We start from the raw sequence: 21,831 nt of genomic DNA, 5'->3' as shown, positions 1-21,831 counted from the left end.
TATAGAATTAAACTTGTTATCAAACATTGTAATATATAATTATTTAATTATAATTATTATTTTTATTATATACACCATAATATATAAAAATAATAAACAATAAAATAAAATCATAATCATATTTAATTTAATATGTAATCAACCTATTTCTAAATAAATAAATAAAAAACTGTAACTGCTCAGTACGAAACAATCTTTGCCTAGCTATCATAAAATTTTTACGCCAACGCATTTATTTGGCGACTTCAAAATATATTTTACAGTTTTTGGTGCAGGTGTTTATTGTTGAATCAAGTTTGATCAAAGGCTTTCAAGAATCCAAATCCTAGTGTTTGATGGAAGGCTGAAGTTGCTTGAAGTTGTTGTTGTGTTTTAGAGTAGGATATGGGTAGTTTATCTTTGTAATCCACTCTTTGTTGAATATAAAACTTAAGTGTTTTCAAATCTTTTAAGTTTAAAGTGTTTTTCAAACTAAGTGAAAAACAACATGTTGTTTTGTCGAAACAACCGATTGTTTTACAGTTAGGTGTTTTTGAAAAGGTTGAAAACTGTTTTGGTTGGTTGACTTGCTGTCAAACCAAAACAATCGATTGTTTCGTGAAATCAATGGATTGTTTGTTTGAAAATCTTAACAGAATCTGTTTTGTTAGTTAAGTGTGCTTTAAATGATTTTCAAATTGAATACGCTTCTGTTTTAAATGCTTTGACCAATATTTGAAAGCTATAAATAGTTTGTTAATGTATTATAACAAACAAAAGAAAAGAGAAAAACAAATTTGAGCTTTTCCGAGATTGCTTTCAAGATTTGAGTTTTCACCTTTGAGCTTTGGTTTTCTCAAAAGAGAGTGGAATAGGATTAGATCTGTATTGATTTCAGTTCATTCTGTAACAAGTGTAATTCGTTATGAATACTTTGTACATTCTGGTGTTGTAAAGCCAAGAAGGGTTGTGTGCTCTTGAGGTTGTCAAGATCAACATTCTTGGTGGGTGTGCTGAGCCAAAGGAAGTGTGTTTCTTGAGGGGATCAAGGTCACTTCTTTGGTGGTGTTTGTGTGTAATCTGTAATTGATTGCTTAGTGGATTGCCCAATGGATTCTGGGGACTGGATGTAGTTCTTGGTTTAAGAGTGAACAAGTATAAACTGTTTGTGTATCTCTTTCTTCTCTTAAACTCATTTAAATTCAGTTGTTATTATTTTACTAGTATAAACAACTGATTGTTTCGCATAAACAACCGATTGTTTTTCTGGTGCTTTTCGGTTTTGTGCTTTGTTTCTTGGCTAACTGAATTCCTAATATGGTTTCATGCAAAGAATTTCATTCTAGCTTAAAAAGTTTTCGAAAACCCCTTTAAACAATTCACCCCCCTCTCGTTTAAGGCCATACATTCTAACAATTTGCATCAAGAGCTTGGTACTTGAAAAATACTCAAGTTTGATCCTAAAATCTTTTTTCAATGGCTAAAAAACTACCTTTTGGAGAGGGTGCTTCAATCAATAGACCACCTCTATTTTGTGGTTTGAATTATCAATTCTGGAAAGTTAGAATGAAAATCTTTGTTGAATCTCTTGACAAGGGAATTTGGGATGCAATTGAAAATGGTCCTTTTATTCCAAAATTTGAAAAAGATGGATCTTCCATTGAAAAACCTTGGTCTCAATGGATTAATTCTGAAAACAAGAAGGCCAAATTTGATTGTATGCCAAATTTGATTGTATTGCTAAGAACATCATAACATCTGCCTTGAATTCGGATGAATTTTTCAAGATTTCTCAATGCTCATCGGCCAAGGAGATGTGGGACACTTTGGAGGTGACTCATGAAGGAACCAATGATGTGAAGAGAGCAAGAAAGCACACTCTAATTCAGGAATATGAAATGTTTAGAATGCTTAAGGGTGAGTCAATCTCTGAAGTACAAAAGAGGTTCACCCACATCATCAACCACCTTATGAGCCTTGGGAAAACCTTTGATGAAGAAGAACTAAACATCAAGATCCTCAAGTGTCTTGATAGATCATGGCAACCTAAGGTGGCAACAATTTCTGAATCAAAAGATTTGACATCCTTGACAACGGCTTCATTGTTTGGTAAGCTTAGTGAACATGAGTTAGAAATGAATAGACTCAATGTTCAAGAAAGTGAAGACAAACATGTGAGAAACATTGCCTTGAAAGTTGCCAAGCACAAAAGCAAGCAAGAGTCAAGTGATGAAAGTGAAGAAGAAAACCTTAGTTTGCTGTCCAAAAAGTTTAGTAGATTCTTGAAAAGAAATTGCAACAAAGAAGCCAACAAAGAAAGGTATGGTAACAAGAAAACTAGTGATTTCAATTCTAATAATTATACTTGCTTTGGTTGTGGTGAACAAGGGCACATAAAAGCTAATTTCCCAAACAAAGAAAGCAATGAAAAGAAATCAAGTTACAAGGAGAAAAAGGGAAAATCAAGAAGAGCATATATTGCTTGGGATGAAAATGAAGTCTCCTCATCAAGCTCCTCATCAAGTGAAGATGAAAAGGCAAACATATGCTTGATTGTAGAAGGAGATGATGAGTCATGTAGCTCAAGCAATGTAAGTTCATGTGCTTCCCTAAGTGCTGAAAATTATAGTAAATTGCTTCAAGCTTTTCAAGAAACTCATGAAGAAGCTAACTGATTGGTTCTCTCAAACAACTGATTGAAAGGGCTTAACAACTGGCTTGAAAAGAGGGTTAAGACACTTGAAGAAGAGCTGGAAAAATCAAAAATTGATTTTGAAAAGCTTGAAAAACATTGCAAAAACTCTTCTCATGTGTGTGACTCTCTTGTTTATGAAAACTATGAAAATCTTGAAAAGAAAGTTCATTATCTTGTTAAAACTGTGGATAAGCTTTCAAAGGTAAAATCCAACTTTGAGAGTGTCTTGGCATCTCAAAATTGTGTTTTTAGAAGAGCTGAATTAGGTTTTAATCCACGGAACAAGCAAGATAATTTTTCAAATAAATTTTCAAAACAATCAATAAAACGACCGATTGTTAAGTTGAAACAACCGGTTGTTACATGCTTTTATTTAATGAAAAGAGGTCATTCTGTCAGATTCTGCAAAATAAGAAAATATTCTGTTCCCAGAGGTTTTATGAAGTGGATTCCCAAAGGTTGTGAGGTTTCAAATGATAAAGATAAATCAAATGGACCCACATTTGTAAGGGGACCAAACCTTGTTGCTTGAATTCATTATTATGCAGGGAAACTAGAAGAACATGAAGCTCTGAGTCATCTGATCAGGTTCTTGGAAGGAAATGATTAAAACTGGAACTGAATTGAGGGTGTATACCAGTCCAAGCCTTTTCAAAAGTCAAAAGAAGTTTCTTGATCACAAACAATGACTCATTGAAGGGACTTCATAAAAGGATAAGACCTTCCTTAACTTTGCCTTTGTCTTTTAATTACTAATTCATGTTTAATTTGTCTTTTTCAAATGAGGATTAACATCAGTTTTGAACCTTTCTCAGTCTATGCTTGAAATTCACAATCTGCCAACATGTTGCAGAAAAACAACCGATTGTTTCTTCTCTGACAGCGTTGTGAAAGAATTGAATTAATTTCTCTATGCATTCTTTATGTTGCAGATCTCAATAATGAAAGGATCTTGAGTCAATAAAGCAGTCTTGAAAGCCTGGTTGTGTTATGGAGGAAGTTACAAGATGTCATAAAGGAATATATTCCATATCTTGGAAATTCAAGAGCCTTTATGTCTAGTCAAAGATCACATGTGCTGACCATGTGTTTTTCGGCCATTTTCTGACGTTTTTTGTGCAGTTCTTGGACCAATCTCTTATCTTGTAGACCAAAATCCACAATCACCAAAGGATCAAAGAAGATATCTGAGTTGCTATAAAATCATTTGCAATTGTTTTCTTTCATAAAAACAACCAATTGAGCCATCTCTTGCAACATCTCTTTCTCTCCTTGTGTGTGAGCATTTGCCTCTTTTTTCTGCTATCATGGAGTCCACTCCACCTACATCAAAGAGGATCAAAACAAGGGCTGTAAGGTCAGGAGGGAGGCTTGAGGGCTGGTTTTTAGGGGATAATGAGCTTATTGAGAGGTATCGCTTTGAGACAAGCACAAAAGTGATCAACAATCCAAAAGTTGTCTCCTTTGATTGGTTGAAAAGCCAAAAGTTGGACAATGTTAGAAAGCTTCTCAAGGATCAGTTGCTGAGACGATTCTTGGAGATGAAGGGAAACATATATCCATATTTGATTCGGGTATTCTACACAAACCTAAAGTTTGAAGGAAACAACCTTGTTTCACATGTTAAAGGTGTAGACATGGAGATTACCCATGATGTATGGGCTGCTGTAACTGGATTGAAATATGCTGGTTTTAGGATCAATAAAGGAAAGCTTGGAGTTGCGGAAGATTTCAACAAGGTCCAATACTACAAAAGCTGCTTGAAGAATCAACAAGCACAAGTGAGAACTTGTTCTGTTGAAGGGTTAAAGTTAGATGAAAGAGTGTTAGCTCTCATTGTCACTTGGATCCTAACTCCAAGGGGGAGCGGCCATTCTGTTTTAACAGAAGAAGATCTTGTTTATATCTACTGCATCATGAAGAAGATCAAGATCAATTGGATTCACATCACCAAAGAACATATGCAAAAATCCGTGAGGTTAAGTGACTACCACTATCCCTATGCTGTTTTAATCTCTAAATTCTTGCTCTATTTTGAAGTGAATCTTGAAGATGAGACCTCTGAGTTGGTCAAATCAACTTGAACAATGGTTCACTAAGCAAGATGGGATTCACCAAGATAAATGGAAGATGGGTGAGCGGTGATCATGGTGGTTCATCAAGTGCTGGAACTGCTGATTTTGATGAAGAAGATCAAGCTGCTGATACGGATATCCACAATGAAAAACAACCTGCAACTAACTTTGATGCTGGAACAAGTGCAGGACATTAAGGGGATGAGATTCCTTCTATGTCTTCTTTTGAAATATACGTGGTGGTGACTTTGCTGAAAATCAAAGAAATCTCCATGATCTTTGTGTGACCAATTTCCAGAGCATTGACAACAGATTCCAGAGCATGGATACTCGTTTTATGACCCTGGATGAACAGATTGAAGTTGTTCAGAACCAGATTTTTGAGTTGCAGTATGGCAAGGATGACTGAAGAAAAACAACCGGTTGAATGCTCGAAACAACCGATTGTTTTTGCTCTATAACAGTTTAAGTGCTATTTCTTTTAAAATTCTGTTTTATCTGGAACAATTTATGCTTTATCTCTTCTTATAGTCTATTTGTGAAGACAAATAGGGGGAGATTTTATGTTGTGTTGTCTTTAAGTCTGCAAACTCTATTTGTTTAAGTGATTAATGATTCTACTGCTTGTTGCTGCTAATGCTTTATAGTTTTGGCTGTTGGTTTTTCTGCTGTTTTGATTAAGCAAAACACAAGATTTATGTGCTATTCTAACCTGCTGCATAGATGTTGTATATTGCTTAAAGATTGTTTTGCAGGAACTGCTTCAGATTCAAACAAGTCCAACACAAGCAACAAAGGATTTGTCTTCATCAAATAGGGGGAGATTGTTAAATCAAGTTTGATCAAAGGCTTTCAAGAATCCAAATCCTAGTGTTTGATGGAAGGCTGAAGTTGCTTGAAGTTGTTGTTGTGTTTTAGAGTAGGATATGGGTAGTTTATCTTTGTAATCCACTCTTTGTTGAATATAAAACTTAAGTGTTTTCAAATCTTTTAAGTTTAAAGTGTTTTTCAAACTAAGTGAAAAACAACATGTTGTTTTTTCGAAACAACCGATTGTTTTACACTTAGGTGTTTTTGAAAAGGTTGAAAACTGTTTTGGTTGGTTGACTTGCTGTCAAACCAAAACAATCGATTGTTTCGTGAAATCAATCGATTGGTTGTTTGAAAATCTTAACAGAATCTGTTTTGTTAGTTAAGTGTGCTTTAAATGATTTTCAAATTGAATACGCTTCTGTTTTAAATGCTTTGACCAATATTTGAAAGCTATAAATAGTTTGTTAATGTATTATAACAAACAAAAGAAAAGAGAAAAACAAATTTGAGCTTTTCCGAGATTGCTTTCAAGATTTGAGTTTTCACCTTTGAGCTTTGGTTTTCTCAAGAGAGAGTGGAATAGGATTAGATCTGTATTGATTTCAGTTCATTCTGTAACAAGTGTAATTCGTTATGAATACTTTGTACATTCTGGTGTTGTAAAGCCAAGAAGGGTTGTGTGCTCTTGAGGTTGTCAAGATCAACATTCTTGGTGGGTGTGCTGAGCCAAAGGAAGTGTGTTTCTTGAGGGGATCAAGGTCACTTCTTTGGTGGTGTTTGTGTGTAATCTGTAATTGATTGCTTAGTGGATTGCCCAATGGATTCTGGGGACTGGATGTAGTTCTTGGTTTAAGAGTGAACAAGTATAAACTGTTTGTGTATCTCTTTCTTCTCTTAAACTCATTTAAATTCAGTTGTTATTATTTTACTAGTATAAACAACCGATTGTTTCGCAGAAACAACCGATTGTTTCGCAGAAACAACCGATTGTTTTTCTGGTGCTTTGCTGTTTTGTGCTTTGTTTCTTGGCTAACTGAATTCCTAATATGGTTTCATGCAAAGAATTTCATTCTAGCTTAAAAAGTTTTCGAAAACCCCCTTTAAACAATTCACCCCCTCTCGTTTAAGGCCATACATTCTAACATTTATGAACCAGAATTGCATATAAAGTGAAGGTCTTTTTCTTTTTTAGAATCAAAATAAGGTGTAAGTTATCTTCTTCCATTTTTTTTATTTTCTCATAAATTAGGGTTTTTATTATGTAATTTGGGATTTAAATCTATTTACGTTTAGGGGTGGGCTTTTTTGATTCTATTTAAAAAATTTATGAGTTTCAAATGAATTAGAATTTTTCTATTTTTTGTTTTTTTGTTTCAATTTCAGCTTTCAGTTAATGTTTATTGTTTGTTTTATTTCTATACAGGTCTAGCAGAGTAATTTGTTGTGCCATCACTATTTGGGATACAAGAGATTTATAGTTTTTTCTTATTTTATTTTGTCATATAATTAATGTTGTTGAAAGGTGAGACTATAGGTATATAGGAAGGTTCATTGTCAACTTTCCAGTTTTGTTTGGATATGCGCATCAGGTTTAATGTTCATTTGTCCCATTTTTTCTTTTCCTTTTTGTTTTAATATAAAACTCGAGTTAATTCAATGAACAGGTTACGATATTTCCTTTTCCATCAGCTTTAGGTAAGTCATCTTCCTCCTCTTGATTTTTATTATGAAATTTGGAATTTAAATCCATTTAGGGTTTAGGAATGGTTTTTTTTATATTTTGTTTAATAAATGCAGTAGCATTATGTGGGTTTATGGATTTTAAATGAAGTAGTGTTTTTTCTTAAATTTTGTCAGTATTTATTGCAAATAAAATCTTTTGATGTGTGCAAGCCTGTAGTTTGCTAGCAATGGTTCCTAAATCCTAATATTATCATGAACTCTCTCTCTCGTCCAGATCTGCTTTTGCCTTTAATTTATTATCATGATCTTATCATATAATAGTGTAACCCCTTGATAATAAGGAGCATCCCATACTTTATTATCTCAGTTTAGTTCCAATACATTAATAGATTACTGTCTTATTTAAACCCTTTGTTGTTTGACTCATCGCATAATTGTGTTTGCACGCCATTTTCATGCTCACGTTTTTTCATTGGTGTTGAAAACTTTTTTGGATTATAACATTGAATTCTTAATAGATGTTAGATTTGGTTTAGTAACAAAAGTAGCACTACTTATTACTTTATGCTTGAGTCCATGTAACTCAAGATTGATGCATTGCTCGGAGGTGGATTACGTGAAGGAAAATTAACTGAACTTATTGGATCATCCTCATCTGGAAAGACACACATAATAACCCACTCCATAAAAAATCATAGCTTGAGTAGGAGTGTTAACAGGGTGGGACAGGGATGGGCATTATTCCCCTGTGCATCTCTGATGGGAATTCCCATTTCTAATATCCATAATAGCTACATTTTATGGGTTTTAGGTACTGAAATATTATTTATAGGAATTCAAAAATACTTGCATTTCTAAGTTGTGACTTGTGAGCGTTTTCATTTGAGCTGCAATGTGATAGGCTTCTAATCATAGATGAATGATATATTAATTAGATGTTTGATTGCATTATGGTCGAAGTTTCTCGGCAGAGGTTTAGGTGGTGAAAGTGAATGTCTGTTTTCTCATAGGATATTTTAATTAGTAATGTGTAATCAATTATATGCATAATAATATTATATATAAAACTATTCAAAGAAATAATTTAATGTGTTTTTACGATGGCAATGGCATATGTTTTCACGTGTTGTGCGTTTACATTAGATATTATTTTTTAGTTTGTCATGATTCTCAAAACCTGAGCAAAGAAGCCAAAACACAAGGTTCCAATTACTTTTAAATTATTTACATAATATAATCATTTTATATGTGTATCTTTTATAAATTGGTATGTTATATTTGTATAAATCTCTTTATCATTAATTATAACATTTATGATATTACTTTTAAAAATATTATATTTGCATAAATCTCTTTATCATTAATTATAACATTTGTGATATTACTTAATACTCTCCTACTTAAAAACAACAAGAATAAGTATAGATGAAAAATTAAAACTACCTGGAGAATGGGTTGTTGGGGAGTTCAACTTCGTCGAAAAGAGAAGCAAAACGGTAAAATTCACTGTTTAATTATTACATCAACCTAGCTATTGTTTAATTCTTCATGTCATCTTGTTTTGGTCAAGTGTGGGCAAGGAACTACCGATGATGAACTAATCACAACTTATGTATCTTTCTTATTGGTTATCCACATAGAGGGAGTTGTTGCAGGATTGTGGCATATAGGGTATATCTGCTGATGGTGATGTGTATTCATTTGGTGGTAATCTGTTTGGGTAGCTAGGAATTGGTGCTGATAAATAGGTGTTGAAAGAACAAAATCAACATCACCCATCAAAACTCTTGTAAACATACCAAAACGACTTCTGCTCCACAAAACCAGTTTTCTACGCGCTTCCTCCTTCAGTGATGAATGTTCAAACTCATGAATATATTGTCAACATTGCTTGTTATTTGATGTGAACTGCTCGTTATTTCTTGTTGGCTTATTTATTTTAGTTTAGTTTATTATTTGACTTGGAAAATATAAGTTAAAATTTACTTCAATATAGATCCATTTTCAAGTGAGAAAGCATCCTAGCTTTTTGTTCGTAGGAGACATGTCTAAATATGAAGAACAAAAGCTACAAAGAATTGCAGAAAACAAAGAAAAACTAGAGGCTCTAGGATTATCACATTTATCTTATTGTTGCAAAGTCCCAACTCAAGATACCAAAAACAAGAAGGGAAAAGAAAGAGATGAAGAGCATGATGAAGAATATAGACCCAAAGAATTACAAGAGTTTCAATATTCAAGTGAAAATGAAAAATACAATAAAAAATGGTATGTAATGAGATTCTTAAAATGTATAAATGTTTGTGTTTAGTTTAATTAAACAAGTAACACCTATCTAAGTTAGGTTGATAATGTAACTCATTCTTAAACTTTTGTGATTATTTACTTTATATTTTGTAGATAACAAGACCATTAAGATTAAATTCTAAAAGGGTAAATGCATATGAGTTGGTTAATGTTGAGCAACATGAAACAAGTACAAGTATTTGTATAACATGTTTTTCTAGATTGAATAAATAATTAGTGAAATTGGTATTGATTTATTTTCTTAATTTAATTTAGGTCAACATGTTGTTAAGAAACGACGTGGGCATACCATTAATGCAAAACTTCCAAAGAAAAGATAAAAATTAATGGTAATGGGAAATACTTTTGACATCCAATTTCCCCCTCCTTATTTTAAACTTTGTGGGAAACATGCAAAATATTTCAAGGCTGAAGCAACTGTGTGTATACGTCAAAAGGCTCCTTTACAAGTTAAAACTTGGAAGAAGATATTTGAAGATGACTTTACTCTAATGTGGAAACTTATGAAGGTTAGTATTACTCTATTCATGTAAGTGTACTTAATTAATTTTTATTTATATATTTAATCTATTTTGATTATTTGGTACTCTTTTTAACTTCATGACTTTAGGATGCATGATGTTTGATGGAAAAGGACAGAGAACATGCAATGAAACAGTTACAAAAGCAATATAGAAATAGACATCACCATTTGTATCAAACATATATCCAAAACCAAGGTAGGCCATATGATGTAGTACCCGAAGATTGAAATTGGTTAATACATAACAAATTGAATGATTCCAAGTTTAAGGTAAGGTTACTTTCTTTGTATATCTATATCTTAAATTTGAATTTTATTTTTTATGTATTATAATATTAATTTATTTCTATATTTATAGGAGAGGAGCTTGAAAAATAAAGTTAGTCGAAGTAAACAAGGAATTAAATCAATTATTGGCACTAAATCAATTGTCCAAAAGGCATTTTAAATGGTAATGTTGTTTTATATGATTTCTTTATGTTTCACATATAAAAGTTTGTTTTTATTTTATTTTATTTAATGTATCATTATATTACCTTATTTATTTGTTTTCAATATAAAGAAGAGTTAAAAAGTGAGGAATGGTCGAATGCAATGGAAGGCTACACGTATGAGATCTGATGGCATTTGGTGTATTTCTAATGGTGAAAAAATTATGGTAAGTAAAAAGAGTAGTGTAATGATTTAATTCAATGCTAGTTGTCAATGTTAACTATTTTGTGTTAACATTGTGTAGGAAAATTTGCAAAATGTGAGTGAAGTGTATGGAGAAGAAATTTCAAAAGCACCTGTGCCATTGGTTAAACATTTTGCATATGTACTAGGAACAAAACCAAATCACTCACAAGGTATAGGAAGTGTATCGATGACAAAAAGAAATGCAGAGAGACAGTTTATTCAAAGTCAAATGGAGAATGAACAAAAAAGAGCAAAGATTTAGAGTTAGAAGTGCAAAATTTGACTAGCATAATCCAACAACAGGAAGAGGCTAACAATCAACTTCAAAGTGAATTGCAATCTCAACGTCAATTAATTGAAGATAAAAAACTTTCTATGAAAACTCAATATGACCAAATGAAGCAAAAAAATTAAAGGGAGATGAAACGTCAAATGGCTACTCTATTAGGAGCTTTATCATTTAACAATTCAAATGTTCCTTCAAATACAGTAAGTTCTCTTAAGTTGTTCCATTACTATGTCTATAATTACATTTTACATTTTAAAAATATTATTAATTTCTTTTTTATTGCTTCAGAAATATTCCGTGAGTAGAAAAAACTTCATTCACACAATTTATTTTTGAACCTATTTTTTGGATTTTTCATTGAATGTACCATGACTTTGTTATCATTATCAACCTGGCCATTGCCTTTATGTTGTAGCTTTTGGCATGTCGCAAGTCAATAGACCTAAGTAGCATATACCTCATGTTGTAAGCATGATTAGTTAGTTCTTGGTTTTACAACTTGTCTTTAATATGTAAGCAGGATTACATTTGAGGTGCATTTAAAGATCATAATATCTCATCTCAGCGCCCATTAAATAAAACTATGTTTCATCCGTTTGAATGCTAAAGTTTAACTTGTTGCGCATTATATGATTCATATAAAAGCTAATTTATGATTGATTTATATTATCAAGGATTCATACTCATGCTTATTATAATATTATAATAGCTACAATTAAGTGGAAAACTCTTGTAATTCAAAGTGAAAGATACAATTTGCTATGAAAACTCTCCACTAACAAGATATTAAAAGAGAGAGATCAAATGTCAAATGTTATACCAAATACAATAGGTTTGTTTCTTATTTAAATTTTTCATTAATATGTCCATAATTTTATCTTTACATTTTTAAAGTATAATTAATTTTTTTATTGATATTAGTGATTTATTTTATTTATTTTGCATGATCAAAATGTTTGAAGATACTACATATCATTTATTGTTATTTTTTTGAAATAAATGTCGTTAAAATATTTTCAAGTAGAATGAGGTCTTATTGAGATTATTGTTTGATATTTTAGTTCTTGTATTTGAAATTATTGTTGGATATTTTAATTTTTGTTATTTTGAATGTATTGAATATTTTATATTTATATTTTATGTTAATTTATTTTAATTATTATTTTTTGAAATTTAAAATATAATTTGCCTATTAATTATCACATTATATTTATTTGTGACAATTACACACTATCATAATTTCTAACAATTATGATACAATATTAATAATTAATAACTAATTATGACGACATTAAAATTATACTAGTTATTATTGTAAATTAATAATAATCACAACTAGTGACAATTAATGTACTTATATATTTGTGATATTATATTATTGTCATTATTACTTAGAATATACTAACGACAATTAATGTATCACTATTATCTTATATATTTATGATATCGGATTATTGTTACTATTACATAGAATTACTAGTGACAATTATTTTTGTTACAATAACATTTAGTTTTAGTGACATTTAAAATTATTGTGTAATAGTGACAAGAGTACTAGTGACAATTTAATTATTATCACAATATATTAATAGTATTTAGAATGAATATGAATATCACTAAAAATAATTCTCCCCAACCTGCTGTGGAATCCAATAACAAACTCATTCATGAATATAGAAAACTCTTATATTAGGGATTAACCCAAAGGCATCTAAACTATTACAACTCTTACACTAAGGATGGAATGCGAACGATGATCCATTTTTGTCCGCCTAGGCTTACAGAAAGTCCAATCCAGATAAGAATTTCTGATTAACTATGTTTGTCTATGTCACATAATTCGCAAAATCTAAAAAACAAATTGAATGCTTGCACAATAATTTCGTTTAAATATTTTATATTTTTGTTGCAATAAATTAAATAATACAAGAACTAATATCTATTTTAAATAAATATATTAAAATTAAATATTTCATGAACAAGAAAACATAAAAAAATTATTATATAAACTATTAAAAACTATAATAATTAATTATATTATCAACTTGTCTTTATTTCAAAAACATCATTTCTAATATAGTTGTGGGTTATGTGGATACTTGCCCCCACCCCTATCTACAGGGACGGCTTACACTGAAACTGTTACGAGCAAGCGAAACAATTCATATAACCACACAGTCTCTATTAACATGATGAAATTAGATTACTCTCACCGTGATTTATTTGAAAATGTAGGGAATTTTTTCACTAATCCTTTAATTCTGAAAAAAAAATTTAAATAAATATTATTAAAAAGCTTATATATATATATATTTCGTAATCTTGTTTGTGGTAATGTGAGTATTGTTAACTTTGACGATCAAACACGAATATTTTTTGTAATAATGTATGAATAAAAGTAACAACTACATATAATTCTTGTCTAAACTGCATGACGTTATTCTAGAAAACTAAGCTCTTAAAAAGATGCAATATTAAAAATATGTTTGGATTATGTGGTAAAAAATAAAGATAGGAAGTTTAATATTAAAGTAGACAAAAGATGTGATAAAGCAAAGGATCTCGCGAAAGATAATCAATCTAATAAATAGTGGGGAAAAGGGTGGGAAAGATATTACAAGTGTTACGAATTCACTGCGTATAACACAATTGGTTATTATCACAATGTAACAAAACACTTGTTAACAATGTCTCACTTTTAGGAATTGAGCAAAAACATAAAGTTTTGCAGATGAGCTTATGAAGTGAGAGAGTGAGGAAGAACTTTATATGGGTTGAGTATGTGATTGGGGTCCATCAAATTCTTGATCGAAGCCATCACTTGCACCTGTTCAATTTGATACTACTTCAGACATCCATTCATTTCACAAGTTTACGTTTTCAAATACAAAACTGCAACTTGAGTCAGTAATAAGTTAATAACATAATATACATACAGTTTCAAGTGACTTGCTGTAGTAAATTTCGTTGGCTTTCATTAGTCCAATTCCATGCTCAGCGCTAATACTCCCTCGGTGCTTAGATGTCCACTCGTATACAAAAGGTTCAATTTGCGACAAAATCTGCAAATTTTATCACTGATAATGTCGTGAAAAGAAAATTTTCATAACCAAGCAGTTGTGTGCTATGTTAGAGCTACCTTGTCATCATAATGAGGAGTAGAAACGTTCAAATGCAAATTTCCATCTCCAAGGTGACCATATCCAATTACATTAGCAGTATTACCTACAATTCAATAACAGATGAACAAATAAAATACAATATCATTCCTCTATGCACGATTGTGACCCCACATAACTCATCTTCCATAAAAGCTATAGACTTTCTAGGACACAAACGAAGGAATCAAACATATACTTACTACATTATGTCTGCTAATTTCCTCCTGAACTATACCACAAACTTAGAAAACAAAAATATAACTACATGGCAAAGTTATAGTCTGTTCCTTACCTAGTCTAGAGCGCATTTCTTCAACAAGATTGTACATGTGTTCAAGAGGTACTGATAAATCATACTTGTAAACAGCTCCTGCTTTCATCAATGCCTCTGGTATACCCTGAAATCATTAGATAAAATCTAATACAACCAAACTCATCAATAGTATTTTCATAAAACAATTAAAAATTCGTATTAAATTTAATTTAATTACTGATGACAAATTATTGCTGAGAAAAAAACAAAAGGATAACACTTTTGGGGGTTGAGGGAATCATCCTCTTCAAATTCCTGAAGAAAAATAAGAAAATGAAATCTAGTATCTACAGCGTGGCAGTTATGTTTCTTCCACTCAATATGTTAAAACAGTTAGCTATTTTGTACATCTCAACAAGAGTATACACTGAAAAAGCATCCACAAGTATCAAATGACAACAGCTGAAATCAGAACAAATATGATCAACTTGGCCCATAAAATGAAAAATAAGAATATTAGCACGATCAATTTAGCAGGAAATTCATTCCAAGAGTAAAAGTACGAAATGATATAGAAATTTGAAGTGAAATGAAACCTTCTCTAGGATTAAACCGCCCGTAGAGCATTAATAACCAAGCAAGTGGATAGTAAAAGTGGGTAGACAACAATAACTTCATACGACATTGGTATAAAGATTCCAAATACGAGGGGTATAGCTGATCTAACTTGGTCAAGCTTTTTCACTTTCAAAAATGAAGTATGAATTCAAAAAAGGTAAAAATACTGACTGTAAAAATTCGAAAACCAGCCAAGAAAACTGAAAAGTAGAACATGGCAGGGATATATGCTTAATTTTGTAAAGGGATAAAGCATTTTTTGAAAAAAATAATAATAATGGAGTGAAAAATGTCAACCTCGCGTAGAAGCCAAAATGATGATGCTTGATTTATGTCTTGTGCAAGAACACCATCAGATATCAATTCATTCTCCATGGAGCCAAGTAGAAATGCTTCAAGCTTTTGTCTGGAGGTGTCCAAATAAAGTCACATCATATGTGAAGGTATTTTAAGTGCATGCTTATATTGATAATTTAAATAAAAAAAATAATTACAAAAAAAACAGGAAAATAACTTAAGGAACGTTTCCAGGCAAATTTTAAGGTTCATACTTCATAGCGTAGAAAATTTCATTTGGATCAATTCAGGATTCTGTAAGTGAAATTACGGAGGATAAGACATTTCTAATAACTGTCCCCTAATCACTTAATTATTAGACTCTGCAATTCATTCTTCCACCCAACCTCCTAAAAAAGTTGAAGTAGCTTTTAATGCCAGTAAAAGCCGGGACGAGAAGGAACAAAATTTAGAATTAAACAAATCCTCCAGCAATGTAACAAATTACACTAATCTTTGTTGAAGGTTGCTAAATTACAATTTAAATGGAAGTACATGATTGATCAAAAGTCAGAACAGCAGAAATCAATGTAATTTACTCTGCGAAATGACTGACTGCCTCATGTTAAAATGCAAGGATTTTTATTCACGCACACACAAAAAAATGAATAGACTTTACTTGTCAGAAGATTCATCACTGCCCGTTGTCTCAATCAGAACATAAAAGTTATGCAATGACGTAGGTATTGGATTTCGTGCACCTTCCAGGTGATTTAAAACCTGTCAGAAACCCAATCAAATCAGGATGACTAGGACCAACCAAGGGGAAAAGAAAAAAAGTTCTGATTATTTTCTCAGCAGTAAGACCTAGGATTTTTTAGCAGTAATTTGTATAAATCCAAAACAAATAAATAAATCTAAACTAGTAGAGTTGTTATGATTGGAGAAAATTGTAAATATCACAATGATCAGATACTATGAAGCCATTCACGTAAAGTTCATGATGAATTCCATGACAACACATAGACAAGTTTGGAGGTCATTGTTGGAAACCATAGATCAAAGTCAAGGCTCAAGTCCCAAAGCATTTTATTCCTATATCATAGTATTGGCCAGAACTTCCCAAAATGTTTTTCATTGTTTTGTTTATCGAAGTCTATGTTTACCTTGTTGACTACAATGTTAAGACTAAAGAGAAGCTGTTTTGATGATGATGTTTGAAGATGTTGATGTTGAAGATGTATTGAGTGTTTTAGTTTTCATTACATGTGTTTAAGAGTCTCTCACACAAGGTTTTCAGTTTAGCACGCAATTTATATTAAAATTAATCAAAAGAAAATTTGTTTTGAAAAGTTAAAAAATGTGAAAAAGGAGGTTTTATGACTATGTTAATCCATTAAGGTCTTAAGTGATCGATTAAACTGTTCTTGAGATGTTTCAGAATAGGATAATTAATTATCTTGAGTTGGTAATCAATGAAAACGTATAATGCTGCACTCTTGTTTGAATCAGTTAACAAAACAAATAGAACTCAGACTCACTCTTACATACCTTTTTTTTTATAAAAACTTTCATGTTAGACATCATTATGCAACTTGACATCTCAGATTGACTGACACCTCAAGTAATAACAATCATTTGTCATCACATGAAAAAAGTATTATTAAAAAAATAAATTGTTCTACTTTAAAATAAACACTCTTACATACCTTTTATGAACTCTTTTAATTAGCGTTTTCTGAACTCTATAAATAGAACTTGGACTCACTCTTACATACCTCTAATACTACTTTAAAAAGCGAACCCATTAAGCTCATTTGAGCTGTTTTCAATTGTCAAAGAGTGCTTTCAAGATTACAAATTCAAAAGGTTGTGTTGTGCTGCTGAAATTGTCTTGTCAATTGCTTCTGCTGTGAAATTTCTGATACATTCTTTTTCTGAGTTGCTGAAGTGTTTCCAGTGTATATCATCTTGTGTCATCTAGAGATGATTTTGATTGGGTTGGTATCCTCTTGGATTGTCCCAAGGGTAGAATACACATTCTTGAGTGTGTTCAAGTGTTGATCCTGCACTGCTTGTGGTCTTGTGTTTGTTTTTCTTTTGGTGAGTGCTTGTACAAGCATTTAAAAGATAGTGGATTTCAGTTATCTTAAGGTTGAATAACTAAGACTAGATGTAGGAGTATTTGTGATTTGAGCCGGTATCAATTTTTTGTGCTATCTTTTTCTTCTTCTATCTTCTTTATCTTGTTGTTTACCAATTTTCTTATCAATCTTAATTCCCTAATCAATTGCATTCAGTTTTTCAAACGGAAACAGTTTTCAAAAAACTTGAAGAAAGGGAAAATCTTTTCAAAAAGTTTTTAAAATCAATTCACTCCCCAGGTAGTCTCATATTCTTTTCTAACACATGACATTCTGCAAGTGGCAAAAAGGGAACACATGCATGACTTCCTACATAATGAGTTTGCGAACTTTAAGTATTTGAGATGTTAAATCCAACAAAAAAAAGCAGGAAAAAAAATCTAAAACTCCAATCAAAATGCAATTTCATCAATAAGACCCACTACCATTTTTATCTAAAGTCTTTATCTTCCATATATACCTACTAAGTATTAAAATCACTACAAGATATGCAACTTTGAATTTGTAGATTGTGTACATTATGTGATAGTTATTACTCTGTTTCTTACTCCCCTGCCAAACATCTCATTCTCACCTCACCATCAATGCTACCTTTTTTTCTATATAACACGTTCAGAATACACAAAAGACAATTACATGCTTATGCATAGTAGCCGCATCAATTTCTAAGACACGGATTGCTAAAGTATCATTTGCACTCTTGTACAGGGCTAGCTGATAATATCAAGCACAAAGTTAACATTAAACAAAAGCTATATCAAGTTTAAGCATATGAGCATGCATCAAAAAAACTTAAATGCATTTATAAGTAGCAACTGCAACACAGATTAATTTCATTATGGTATCACTTGATATTACCAAATTCATAGACTGAACATCCAGAAATTCAAATGCAGATAAAATCTCCCCAAGTTTCCTTTTTGCTTCCTGTAGCAGTTTCTGAAGTACAAAAACAAAAGCAATTTGATAAGATGGATGCCTGTTTCTTTCTGAAAACAAAAGGGAAAAAAATATTGGCGCAATACATAAGCTTATATGTATGATACATAAGCTTATACAAGAATTTCACCTAATTGGTAACATAAGGTTCCTATATAGTTTATTATCTTGTCATTAGAGACCTAGTTTCACCATACTTATTCAAAAGTATTTGTGGTAAGGCAAGGATAAAAGATTTAAAAATTAATTTGGAAGACAAGGGCATGTTTAGTCTAATAAAAGGTTTTCTGTTTTTATTTCATGCTTTTGAAACAAACAAAAAAATGTTATTTTCACCTATTCCCACACAAATCTTAGAAGACAATAAAAAATAGAAAAAAAGGCATTTATACAATTATATGCAAAAATCATGAAATTGAAAATGAAAACATTTTCTCAAACCAAATAGGCACTAAGGGCTCTTCATTAGTGAAAAAGGAGAAGAAAAAAGAAAACATATAATCCTTCCCAATCAGTCAGTACAGTATTGTCCAAATCATATAAACGACAATCAATTAAGACAATCCGCAGAAGTCACTAAAGCAATCAATGCAGCAACAATGAAACTAAAATATATTTGAAAATAGGAGTATTGATCATGCCTGGCAGCTGTTATAATCTTTGCAAGCAAGAAAAGCCACATTTACTGAAGATAACTTCGGTGGGGTAAGTATTGAAACTTTAGTAACAATTCCCAAGGAACCTTCACTTCCTACATCATCCGTAAGTTATTTTACAATCAGATATTTTACTTGCTTCCAAATTTGACGTGTTGTTCACTACATACCTATAAATAGATGTTTCAAATCATAGCCAGTGTTATCTTTGCGCAATGTCTTAAGCATGTCAAGCACAGTACCATTTGCTAGAACAGCTTCAACACCTGTAGGGTAAATCAAAGGCTTGCTTCAGAATGAATAGAGTGCTACTAGCGAAAGAAAAATGGATTGAGATGTCCCCAACTTCACAATATATTGAGAAATTCGGGTGCTTTGATACTTCATCGTGAAAATTGTTACACCTTTCAACTGTATTCCATTCTATAGATGACTAATCAATACAATCATCTAGCATTGATGCACTTACTGACTTTAGAAGTATTCAGATGATACAGAAAAGGCAACACGTTTGTTATTTTCTTACCAAGTACATTTCCATGAAGGGATCCATAACGGACAAGACGCAAACCACCAGCATTAGTTGAAACATTTCCACCGATCTGGCAACTCCCTTTTGCACCTAAGTCTAGTGGCATAATAAATCTGAATGAAAAGTGTAGAAATTTAAATACAGAGAGCCTACATTAAAGTTGAGTTTTAGAACTTATATGAGTACGGAAAGGGAAATTGATAATCTAAAATGTTCAAGACATTAGTCATAACATTGGACTTGCACTACGTAGAACTTCAAGAAAAGAACAAACCAAAGAGCAAGCCTTTTTCTAATATCACTATAATTCTGTTAAGTATACCCAAACAGTTCTGTTGCAGAATTACTAATACAAAACATGGAAGAAAAGTAGTACCATCGTTATTTTTCTTCCAGAAATAGAAGTATAAGATTACCCAAATTTAAAACAAAAAACCTTAAATTACAGTTAGATGAAATTGATCCAAATAACAATGACTTCATAAAAATTAAAAGGATTACCCTTCATTGTCCAGGAATGACATTATATTTTCCAATATGCACCCAGCTTCACATACCAATATTCCACTAACCTAAAGAAGACAATGGCAGAAACTTCAGAATTAAGTATACAAACCTGTCTCTTTAATGTTTGACATTGACTTTAATTCCAAAGAGATAATTAATAAATTTTTGATACAAATGGGTGTTGCAAGGTAACTAGCACAATTATATGTTGTTTCCTCTTAAGAGGAGAAACTGCTGCAGATGGGCGTTTGTTAATATGACTCACATGGTTTTGCTTTTATACAGAAACATTGTTTTTAGTTTTTTAATGATTATAAGCCAATTCAATCCAATATCCAAACACATGAATATTTTTTACAAAACAAAAGGTTGTAGGAAAGGGAGAGGCACTGAATTGTTGATAAGTTGATTTAAGAAAGATAGAGGGATTATAGTATTTTAATGATGCAGATGTTATACAGTGCTCAACAAAAATTATACTAAGTTCTCAAAACAAGTAACGCAAGGAAAGAGGTAATTCATAAGTCATAGAAAATATGCCCTTCAAGAAGTAGATGGTCTACCTTGTCGAAAGATATGATCTTATTCATAGAACTAAGACTAATAATGACCTGCAACAGCAGATTATAAGAAAGCTGTCAATAATCACATAGTAACGAGTTTGTTTTCTAGTACATTCAAGATTGAACCCTTGTCAAGAGAATAAATTAAAGACTATACCTCATCAAAGACAGGAACACTTCCTCCGACAAGACCAGTGTTTCCACCTTGGGGAACAACAGCCAAGCATCTGGAATTACAATATTTAAGAATTTGAGCAACCTGCAAAAACGAAACACTCGAAAAATAAAGTCAATTAAACAAACCAAACGCCAAATGCTTCACTGGACCAAGTTCCTAAAGGGTAATTGTTCATTCTATTCAATAGAGACAAAATAAACAAATAGAAGAATAGAAGAACCTGGTCAGTGGTCCTAGGCTGTAGGAGGAGCTTGCTGGAGCCTTTGTATTTATGCATCCAATCAGTGTTTGAAGTGACAAGCTTGTCCTCATCCTGAACAACATTTTTGTTACCCAATATACCCTCGAAGTATCTAACATCATCATCGTTTAACTTTGAGAATCTGGGGTTCCTTTGAACCAACCCCGCCAATGAACCATAGCGTTTGCGCTGAATTCCAACACCCCATTGTTTGATTTCAATGAAATTCCTTAGAGGTTTGAAAAAGGAAAAAACTTGTTGATCCTCTCGAACGATATTGCACTGTAAAAGCCTGCGTTTTTCATCAAAACCCGTAGTAAAGCAAGAAGAGAACGTTGCAGTTGCAGAAGGGAGAAGAGGTGGGTTCCTTGAGCGGTCAGGGAAGGAGCTTAAGAGGAACCGAAGTGTGACTCTGCTATTGTGCCTGGCCATTGTTAGGGGGTAAGTGGCTTGCGATGAACAACTGCACTTGAAAGGCACAAAACCAAGTTAGTTACGTTTCATGCTATGAAGCTGGAATAAAAAAAGATGATGATGATGGGAAGTGAAGGTTGTGATAATGTTAATATATGTTCAGATGTTAAAATATTTAATATTAATGATAATAATAATAATAATTAAATATATAGCATTAAATAAAATATTAAAACTTCAAATATATCATCACAATTCACAACCACTGTTACTCCACATAACAATGAACAGACCAAAAAAAAGGTAA

The 21,831-nt window shown here is 31.8% G+C and overlaps 1 protein-coding gene across 1 annotated transcript; it reads right to left on the bottom strand.

Annotated features, from left to right (window-relative positions):
• Positions 1 to 13,604: 13,604 nt before the first annotated feature.
• On the bottom strand, positions 13,605 to 21,674 carry LOC137835433 (D-2-hydroxyglutarate dehydrogenase, mitochondrial). The gene is made up of 14 exons (XM_068643945.1): positions 21,090 to 21,674; positions 20,849 to 20,950; positions 20,692 to 20,739; positions 20,123 to 20,193; positions 19,616 to 19,734; positions 19,260 to 19,355; positions 19,075 to 19,184; positions 18,353 to 18,433; positions 16,030 to 16,130; positions 15,372 to 15,480; positions 14,496 to 14,601; positions 14,182 to 14,267; positions 13,979 to 14,104; positions 13,605 to 13,869 (listed from the first exon to the last, which is right to left on the bottom strand). The coding sequence occupies exons 1-14, from the start codon at positions 21,540 to 21,542 to the stop codon at positions 13,780 to 13,782; spliced, it is 1,698 nt and encodes a 565-aa protein (XP_068500046.1). The 5' UTR covers positions 21,543 to 21,674; the 3' UTR covers positions 13,605 to 13,779.
• Between the last annotated feature and the right edge of the window lie 157 nt (positions 21,675 to 21,831).

Source organism: Phaseolus vulgaris, chromosome 5 (assembly GCF_000499845.2).
Source record: "Phaseolus vulgaris cultivar G19833 chromosome 5, P. vulgaris v2.0, whole genome shotgun sequence".
Lineage (NCBI taxonomy): Eukaryota > Viridiplantae > Streptophyta > Magnoliopsida > Fabales > Fabaceae > Phaseolus > Phaseolus vulgaris.
Note: the sequence above shows the minus strand (reverse complement) of the source record. Positions and strands in the feature narration are given on the sequence as shown.